The sequence below is a fragment of the Buceros rhinoceros genome, unplaced genomic scaffold (genome assembly GCF_000710305.1).
Source record: "Buceros rhinoceros silvestris isolate BGI_N320 unplaced genomic scaffold, ASM71030v1 scaffold1486, whole genome shotgun sequence".
NCBI classification, from domain to species: domain Eukaryota; kingdom Metazoa; phylum Chordata; class Aves; order Bucerotiformes; family Bucerotidae; genus Buceros; species Buceros rhinoceros.
Window position 1 is genome coordinate 45,312 of NW_010417032.1, and position 10,072 is coordinate 55,383.

The 10,072-nt window shown below is 37.3% G+C and overlaps 1 protein-coding gene across 4 annotated transcripts in view; it reads right to left on the reverse strand.

Annotated features, from left to right (window-relative positions):
- TRIP12 (thyroid hormone receptor interactor 12) overlaps positions 1-10,072 on the reverse strand; it is a 59,711-nt gene that overhangs the window by 30,178 nt on the left and 19,461 nt on the right. For 3 of the 4 annotated variants that reach the window (XM_010138030.1, XM_010138032.1, XM_010138031.1), the window contains 11 exons: positions 8,795-8,900; positions 7,576-7,712; positions 6,561-6,644; positions 5,074-5,169; positions 3,580-3,728; positions 3,194-3,229; positions 3,013-3,108; positions 2,486-2,578; positions 2,195-2,356; positions 491-559; positions 206-371 (listed from right to left, as the gene is read on the reverse strand). In XM_010138030.1, coding sequence (XP_010136332.1) covers positions 206-371; positions 491-559; positions 2,195-2,356; positions 2,486-2,578; positions 3,013-3,108; positions 3,194-3,229; positions 3,580-3,728; positions 5,074-5,169; positions 6,561-6,644; positions 7,576-7,712; positions 8,795-8,900 — 1,194 coding nt within the window. The remainder of the gene's footprint in view (positions 1-205; positions 372-490; positions 560-2,194; positions 2,357-2,485; positions 2,579-3,012; positions 3,109-3,193; positions 3,230-3,579; positions 3,729-5,073; positions 5,170-6,560; positions 6,645-7,575; positions 7,713-8,794; positions 8,901-10,072) is intronic. The other variant, XM_010138033.1, reaches the window with a different exon arrangement.

Consider the following 10,072-nt stretch of genomic DNA (forward strand, 5'->3'; position numbering starts at 1 on the left):
GGGGGGGGAAGGGAACCAAAAGCAAAACAAAACACTACACACTTTCAACAAGATTAACTAAACTTTGTAACACAGGAGAAGCACAGTAAGAGAGAGAAAAACAAAAAGAACACAACATTTGTATAATCAAGTGCGCTGAGCTCCATATCAACTGTAGGTAGTAACTTAAATAGGTCCCCCAGAAAATGATAGCATAAGAACTCACTTTGCTTCATAAGCTGGACTGCAAGCGTAGGGCAGTTGGAGCACATTAAGGAAAACATGCGCACCACCATGATGAACATTCCTGAGCTCAAGATAGGAGGTGTCACTACCAAGAGTTGCTGGATATTTGTTAACAAGTCCTTGGAAGCAACCTGCTGCAGCAAGTTCTTCAGGAGGGAACAGCAAAATTGAAAACATTAGTCTGAATTCAAAAGGGAAACCCTTAGGAGAAACTCAGGAAGGGAAGAAGGAAACAAAAATCCACCCTGAAAAACCACACCCTTACCTCCTCATGCTGGAAGTTGTCCACTAGCCGTGCAAAACAGAGACAAGTGCTTTCAACAGACTTTTTGTCCTATTATAAAAAAATTAAGTATGTTTGAACTGAAATATTTTAACTTGCACTAGATTACCCTATCATTTTGACGCATTCATAAAGTTTCTCCAAAAAGGCCAGTCGAATCACATTTTACAGAATATTAGAGCTCTGAATTTTAAATTCATTGATACAGTCTAAACTGACCTCCTGATATGGCTGTGCTCCTGCATATTCCCTGGGAAACACCTCCCACTTGCAACACAAATACCTTTACGGACCTTTAGATGAATAAATGGATCTATAATATCCTTTCTGGATTCTACAAGGAGGAAACAAAAGGGAAGAGAGCTACAAAGCCAAAGCAACAGAGATACAGATAATAAGCAGGAGTGAAAGGCTACTGTTCTACAGACTAATGAAACTTGATATTTTTATATCATGCACTGCAGCCAAGACAGCAAATCCAAAGACACCAAGATAGTAAAAATTACTCTAAAATAGGTCATTAAAAGTTCATTGAAACGCTCAAAAGTTAATCTGAACACAGTAAAACACTTCTAAGGGTAGTTGAACACTGGGAGAGGTTGCCCAGAGAGGTTAAGTCCCTGTCCTTGGAGATATTCAAAAAACAAACCAAAAACCCAGCTGGACATGGTCCTGGGCAATCTGCTCTAGTTGACCTTGCTTAAGCAGGGAATTAGGACTAGATAATTTGAGAGGTCTCTTCTGACCTCATCTATTCTGTTTAGAGTTCAACTCAAGATTTTTTTTTTTTTTTTTAAAAAAACCCACTTCAAAAGTTTCTTGAAATCTTACTTTTGTGGACTGTATCTTCTCTTCAGAAAGCAGGAGTCAGTACTTGTCCCTACTACTGCTGAGAATGGTGCTTCCTCTTTCCAAAGCACCATCTAAAGCTCATACTTGACTTCTGTGAAGCTGCCTCAAAGATTCAAGTAGTCTCTCAGCAAGAGGATGTTGGCAAAATTACGAATAGCACAAGAATACACAAAACACCTCCTGAAAGCTCTCATTTAGTAGCTTTTGTTAAGGAACAAAATAATTTCTCCTTTTTCACCTTTTTAACAGGGATCTGCCAACCAAGCAGTATATTCTCTTTGTGTCATTATAAGTATTCGTTTATGATCACAGCAGCATTGAAGGATAGCAGATCTTAGGAGACCCATGATTTAGGATTCATTGCATCAAACTATCGTGCAAGAGTAGGAACTTCCTTTTTAAAAATCTGTAAGCCCTCCCAAAAAATCAAACCAGGAAAAAAAACAACAACAAAAATTGAAACCAAAGCTTTTAAGAGTTCGAAATACAAGGGAACCTTACAACCAAACTGTTAAGAAAAAAGACAGTTATGCTACTGTATTTCCTCTTACTGATGGGCAACAAGGACTACAAACCCGCTATTATTCATACTCTAAGTGCTTTATTTACCTCATTTTACAAAATTAATAGGTGTCACAAATCCTTACAGCACGTTTACAAAAAACAAAAGGTCCACATGCATGATAAAGTATCACAAGCTGACAGCATAGAAACTTTAAAGGCAGTTATGACATTGCAAAGACAAATACAGAGTAAAGAACTAGATATCTGGAGGCAACTTTATACTACTTTCCGGTCAAAATTAGAAGTTCTCATTTTATAACAGCTTCTTACCTGATGGGTTAACCTTTGTGTAAGCAGTGGCAAAGAGTCTGCCACAAAGTGAAACTCATCAGGTGTTATACTCTGGCAGCAGTTGGCAGCAATAGCTAGTGCATTCCTCTGTGCATTTATACTGAAGAATTCCAGATACAGCAAACAGTCTGCCAACCCACCCTATAATAAAATAAACAAACTCTCAGTCCTGCTAAAAATAACAGAAACTAAATTTCCTGATTTCATCTTCACAGAAGATCACCAAGACATAGAACTAGCAGAGGTAAAACTGCATTATTTTGTACTTACTGCCTGCAGAATCGCTTTACTATGCCTGCGTGATAACATCTCCAGGGCCGTAAGCGCCTGCTCTGCCACATCAATGCACTGAATAACTTGCAGCTACAAGAAAACAAGGAAGATTGTACATCAATCCCTAAACCAGTCTGTAAAAATAATCTTCATTAAACATTTAGACAGTTATCCTGTACTAAGACACATATGCTAACGCAGCTGTACTGCCAGTTGTAGTCAAGACAGCCAATTTAAGGCTAGACAGCTATATAGCTATTTCAATAGTTAGCAGTTTGTATAATTACACATTATCTTTGCAACACAAATCAGACAAAAGGTTCAGTGAAACAGTGCTTTCCAGTAAGGGTGTGAACAGGTGTAAACCTGTTTTTAAAAGCTTCTCATGCATTACATATTAGCTAGCAAGCTATGAAAAGGAGCCATTATCTTAACGATATATCCTGAAGTTAAAACAAAAGATAAAATCCCCTCAGATTAGTTTAACACTAGTTAAACTTTAGTTTAGTTTTTATTTCATTTACCTTTTCCAAGAAGACAGGAATTGCATCCACCACTACAGCAGATGATCTGGGAAGTGCTTCCATCATGTACGTTAAAGCCCGACATGCATGGTTCATCTATTAAACATATAAATATTTGGTTTTAAATTCAGAAGACACGTTTTTGTCTCAAAAAATTTCTTGAACATTACAAATCACTTACAATGTCAAAGTTGTGCTCCATCTGCAGCAGTGTTATCTGTTTGTTTTAAAAAAAGCATTGTTAGTTTAGTAAAAAGTATCTAGATAACATACAGGGCACAAATCAGTATCACTGAATTTTGGTAAAAGTCCTGTGTCAACAGCTAAGTTTCAGAAGAGCCACTACCTATTTTATTGAGCTATTAAAGAATTAACTGGTATTAATTGAATTTAAAGAATTAAATTTAACAAAATTTAGTAAAACATGCCCTAAAAACCAAATTATGAGATCTACAGACACACAAATGCACAGAAATATATAATTAAAAATACGTAATATAAAAAATTTTAAGCAGCATATTGAAGGAAGTATTACAGTCTCCAGTAGAAATGAGATTTATTCATTACCAAAGCTGGTACAACACTCTTGACTGGAAATCCTCCTAATGTTTCTTCATTTCCCATGACTAACAGCTGGCACATCTCAATCACTGCCTGTAGTTGCTGACTTTCATCAGTGGCTTGGAGACCTTGTAAAAGCTGTTGGGCTTTAGAGCCTAAATAACCAGAAAAAAAGATTAGGAAAGAAGATATTAGAAAACCCAAGTGTTCAAGAGAACTATTATGCTATATGTCTGCCAGAGTGAAGACCAGAGATAGTTTGTTTTCCTCTGTAGTGTCACTTCCTTTCCCTGTCATAAAGAGGGGAGGATACGAAAGGGAGGCAAAATCTCACTCTTGGCTGTCTTTCTAGCGCAGACTGGTCAGCACAATGAGTCTACCACACTACTCACCAAAGCCATCTTGCCAACCTACAGCAGATGCCAGAACCCACACCACTCCACCTTCATAAAGTAAAGGACTTTTTAACACACCGCATGGATAATACAGCACATGGAGTATCCATGAGACCCCATCATCTTCTTGGCAGGCTGCCTTTGGCTGTCCTGGGGAGCCAAACAAACCTGGACTATAACAAAGCCATCTTGCCAACCTACAGCAGATGCCAGAACCCACACCACTCCACCTTCATAAAGTAAAGGACTTTTTAACACACCGCATGGATAATACAGCACATGGAGTATCCATGAGACCCCATCATCTTCTGGGCAGGCTGCCTTTGGCTGTCCTGGGAAGCCAAACAAACCTGGACTATAAGGTATGCATCTCATCCAGCTGCATAATGCAGACGTATGGAAAAGACTAAGGACCCGTGTTCTCACTGACAACGTCTGAAGGAAATTACTTCTGTCTGAAACCTAAGACACTTCTCAAGCTATAAAAAACGTACCTTAGAAACATCTTCTGGGCAGGCTGCCTTTGGCTGTCCTGGGAAGCCAAACAAACCTGGACTATAAGGTATGCATCTCATCCAGCTGCATAATGCAGACGTATGGAAAAGACTAAGGACCCGTGTTCTCACTGACAACGTCTGAAGGAAATTACTTCTGTCTGAAACCTAAGACACTTCTCAAGCTATAAAAAACGTACCTTAGAAACAGTACCTATTAATAGTTTTAAAGCTAGTTTAAGCATTTGTTTAACACTAGCAAAAAACACCAAAGGGGTTGGAGGGGTCTTTTGTTAAGCAGCCCATCATGCAAAACAAATAGACAAGGAAGGAGTGAAAAGGCAAGAACCCTCCCTTCTCCACCTACAAGGGAACATTAAGATGCCCCCCAAAAAAAGAAAAGAAATACGGCTAAAGCAAATTTCTCTTCCAAGCAAGACAAGCATATTAATATTGTTGACCAGTAGTCTAGCACTACCATGACATACAAATCTCCAACATATAAAATATTAAACTATCAAGCTAATACAAATATTAGAATTTACTAGTGACTGAATTCTACTAGTCTGGAAGTGGAAAGAATTAAGTCAAATTAGACAAACTTTGCTTACTAGCTCCACTTCCAATTGTCCTGTGGAAGAGCTGCGACATCCGAGGACCAAGAGGGCCAAACAGGTGAGGAGGAAGACCCCTAGCCTCTAACAGAGCTAAAAGCAAACAGAGGATAACAGCCATTGTCAAAGCTTCTACATATATTTTTAAAAGCTTAAATTCCATGAGGCTATAACTTAAGACTACTAGAGTTTTAATACTTTGTGAAAGAAGAGTTAGGATTAGAATACTGCAGCTACATTGATTTCTAAAAAAACAAAACACACACCACCAAAAAGATGACCTTTAGGGAAAAAAATAACTCATCTTTTAATGCATCAGAGCATTAAGGCCTTTTAAGAAGTCACCCACTGAGTTTCCAGAGTTAGGTATTTCACAGAAGAAATCTAGTCTCCTAAATTGTTATAAGTCTAGGTCCAGAATAGGAGATACACCAGAGTGTAATTTCAATCTGTTTTACGTCATTTGAGTTCACATTTATCTTCACATTTTCAGGAACTGAATGGCACTACTAATCTAAAAAAAATGTCACTGAAACAAGGTTCACAGCTTAATTTGCTGATGAGCATCAGAGGAAAGAACTGTTACTAGATACTAGGGGGGTTTTGATTTTGTTTTTAATCACTTTTCAGTACTGTCAATAGACTAAGTCACTTCACTAGACTAAGCAAGTGGTTCTGATTTTTATTGTAGCACCCAGGACTACTGCTGATCAATTCGATAATGATGAAAAGTAAAAAAACCAGTTTAGCTCAATATTCCTTATGCATACCTATGCTTACAGAGTACTATAAACAAGTGGACTGGTAGTGACAGCACTCACGTCCACATTAAACATCTAGATTGACTGAAACCTTTGCAAGGGAGTTCATGATCTCAGAACTCCTTGCAGTGTAGGGGCAAAATCATTAAAACAGTTGCAGGACATGCAAACTGAGTTTCTATCTGTTTATACTCTCAGGTTTTGAGACCTGAATCCTTTAGCCCAAGCACAAAAGCAAGCATTTTAAGAACCTTTATTTCGTTTGGTCAAAGCTTACAGCAACATGGGTATCAATGACAAGCACAAAAAAAAGAAAAATGTCTTCCAGAAGCAAGCAGAGTAACAGTAGACCTAACCTGGCCTATCAACTGAAAATATTCTTGCAAAGACTTATTTTCCTATCTGAGCTTACACATACACTGAGCTCTCCATTCTCTGCCTTCCACCTTCTCCTGAAAAATCATCAATAGCAGCTTTGTTATACAGAATGTAAATAAGAACACTGACAGCCCTTCCCAACATTACTTACAAATTCTTGCATCTTTAGTGAACTTAGTGCTTGTAACTCCGTACTTCATTACTACTGTAAGCAAAACAACATGCTTACAGAAAAACACAATGTAGCCTTCCCACTACATATAATACAGAATTTGGGTAGGTATGGCTATTTATAGACTGCAAACAAATAGGAAAAAAATTGCAAATTAATAACAACTCTTATACCTTGTAGTCTTCCCATCTCAGAATCATCTGACTCACTTTCTCCAGAAGTTGTCAGACCTACAGCCCCAGCAACAGAACTAGAAGCTGAAGAAATAGAGATTAATGCAAGGTACGGTGCCTTTAAACTTGCAAATTTTGCATCAATTCCACCACCAAGGAAAGTGTCCACCATTAGAAGAGTGCTCTGCGTTTAACATTGCCACCATCACACTTCTATAAAATTAGCATTTTAAATAGACCACTCCACAGGTCTAATACTTTCCAAAAGCTGAAGAGAAAGGCTATAACATGAGATCATAAAAAAAAAAAATAGAACTAGATCAGCAAATTACCCTTCAGACAGATTTGCCTATAACCTTACTGAAAATATGCTTTTCTTAATTGAGTGTTATGCTGCACTTAGTTTCCACTAATTTTGACTTTTTTACTGATGTAGCTAGCTTTAAACAGAGAATGTTTGAGGTTTTCTACAATCCAGCACAACTGCTGGAAGGCTCCTTTGAACTCACTACTGATTAGGACCAGATGATAAAATTAAGTATCATTTAACAGGACTGTGCAAGTAAGAGTATTTAACTTGGTTTACAAATTTCTACAGTACAGACACACTTCCAATATCAACGGAAAACCTGTACAATACTTATGACTAGTTACAAAAGAGCTTTTACAGGTAAAGGTATCCTTCTGAACAGTTTGGTGCTTCTTTGGCTGGCAGTATAGTATTTCACACAGTACTAGCCAAAATTACTTTTTTTAAAAAAAAAAAAAGGTAGATACCTGAAAACTAAAATCTGGAGACTACAAAAAAGCGTAACTGAAACATGTACCAGGCATCCAAGAGATGAAATCCAAAAGGAAAGGTCCTTCTCACTCAAAAACCTTCCAGAATGATTTACCATGTGTATCAGCTTAAATCACTTCTCCCCAGAACTTAATCAATTTCATTATTTTTAAATGCAAAGAAGTTTATATTAGCAATTGTACTATGTGTGCCTCAGTTGGAATTTCTTTTTACCTGCAGCTCCCTGGGGAGCTTCATCTGTACGCACAGCTGAGGAGTTAACTCCATCCTGGTTGTTGTCAGGATCAGCCATCTTCTCCTGTCGGCGACCTTCAGCTGCTCCTCTTTTGCCTGGGCCAGAGCCTCGCCGACTGAAGATTCAAAAAACAAACTTTCAATGCCTTATGAACTAAGACAAGAGATTTCTTAATGTGAGACTACTCAAAATCATGTAACATTTACGAAGATCACTACCATAAAGTTGCACAAATTAAGATATTCATGTAACTATGAGTCTTCACAAAATTATCCAACTCTTCTTTACCCTCCTTTACACACCACAGCAGTGATTTGTTTGTATTAATACACTACATCTAGGTCCTTATGTTATCCCCTTCAACACAAGGCGGTCTACTAAAATACAGTAGTCAAAATGAGAAAGATTAAAGTGATTGTAAGTTACAAACCTCATACACATTTCAGAAGTTTGATGACGGAGTAACTATCTTTAAAGGAAGTTCTGAACTGAAAGCACGAAGAGAACTCTGATGTTCATCTTGGTTTTCAGTACCAGAACAAGTTTGAGGGCATGAGCCTTTTTAAATTTGCTTTTTTAAACACTACTGTCATCACACTACAAATACATGGATATATGCCTAAGAAGTAAACAGTCAAATTCAAATGCACACATGCCAAGAGAATCAGACTTCAGAAGTTGGGGAGTTTTTTATGGCATGGAAGATGGAAAAGGAGTTTTGCTGGAACTATTAAATGTTGTTTAGGAGCAAAAAAAAAAAATAAAGCTTGTAAAAGCTTAAGTCTAGCTTCAGAATATATGCAACTACAAAAATAGGACATATTTACTCTCCCCTCCCATTTACTCTAGCAGCTGTTTAAACCTATTAATTCCAGAATACTTTTGCCCTGCATCAGAAAGTATATTAAGTACTTAGATATTTGTTGTATTGTTCAGATGCAGCTATTGACAAGCTGAGCCAGCTTAAAGTACACTATTAAAACTGACTTCTGTGTGGTACCATGAAGTCTTTTTTTTCAAAATAGTAATCTATTTTATTATTCACGATGAACTGTAGTTTAGCACTCAAGTCTTTGAAAAGCTACAGCTTCTTCTACAATAGCAAAGTAAGAGACAGATAAGGACAGTTTTCATGCATGAAAATGACAGTAGTATCAACCCACTGCAGTAATCCCATTTCATTATCTTAAATTTTACCTGGTGCTAGCACAGGAGCCCGTGGTCTTCTGCCGTGTGCTCCGCCGCAAACTGGGGAGCTCAGCTGGTGGTGATTCACTACGTTTCTTTGTAGATTTTCTTAGACCTATGTAATATTTAAATAATCAAGAATAAATCTTGATTATTCAGTTCTACAAGAAAAAGAAACTTCTGCATACAGGAAACTTCTATGTAGAAGAACAGCTTCTACAGAAGAACCACAATGAGCCCACATCAGCTTTTAGCCACCTTACACTGAACTGCTATACCAGTAAAGAAAGGTTCAGATATTTAGTTTTGCTCATTATTCTGAGTTAGGGAATATCAATCTCCAAGTTTTTACCTAGACACCTTTTCCTAACTTACAGATACAAGCTCTTCTAAAACTGTTACGTCTTTCTTACACAAAACAGGTATCACATTATGAGATATAAGTCCATTATTCCCATATGCTTAAGTTCAAAACACTTAAGATGCTTTAGCTTTAGAAAAGAGAAAGAAATTACACTGTGGGGGAGGGAAGTGGGGGGTTTCCCCCACCTGAGTAAATCTGGGAGCATACATAACTTAAATCAATTATCTTCATTAGCTAAATCACAATTTTCAGTCAAGAACAACTGCCTTAAATCAAAATCATGCTCCCCTCCAAGAGTCAAGGAGTGCTGGTGTGGAGATCTGTCATATGTATTAGTGTTCCTATATCAACTATATCCCTTCAACCTCTATCACTGTTGTAAGGTCTTCCTTAAGGCCAAGCATGTCTTTACAGCTTTGGAAAAGGAGTTCAAGTTTTTTAATTTAAGTATTTGCAGACTGATACAACTGATACTAATTTGCTCTAGGTTATGAATCCATTGTTCTGATTACACATCCCACTGCAAAACCAGGTAAATCTTAAAACACAGAAAAAACCCATGCAGTACAACATTCTCAGATAATAAACAAGCTTACCATTAGGCTGAAATATCCCCTAAGAGCTTCCAAACCAAAAGGATGGTGATTAAAGTGTCAAAAAATAAAAATCCTTATCAGGCTCAGCTTTATATTTCAGTCCCCCTGCCTCTACAATAAATAAATAAAATAAAAAAGAACTTCATAACATTCAGTTAAGACATACTATTACTAGAACAGAGGTAAATAATTTTGAAAAGATGAGAATGTTAGATCACTGCTCCCTCTTCTGGCAACAGGCAGAAATAACTCATTTAAGTGTAAAATGCTTTTGAGCACAGTACCTATGAAACTTGTTCTTACTAATTTACGTATTCCTAAAACATT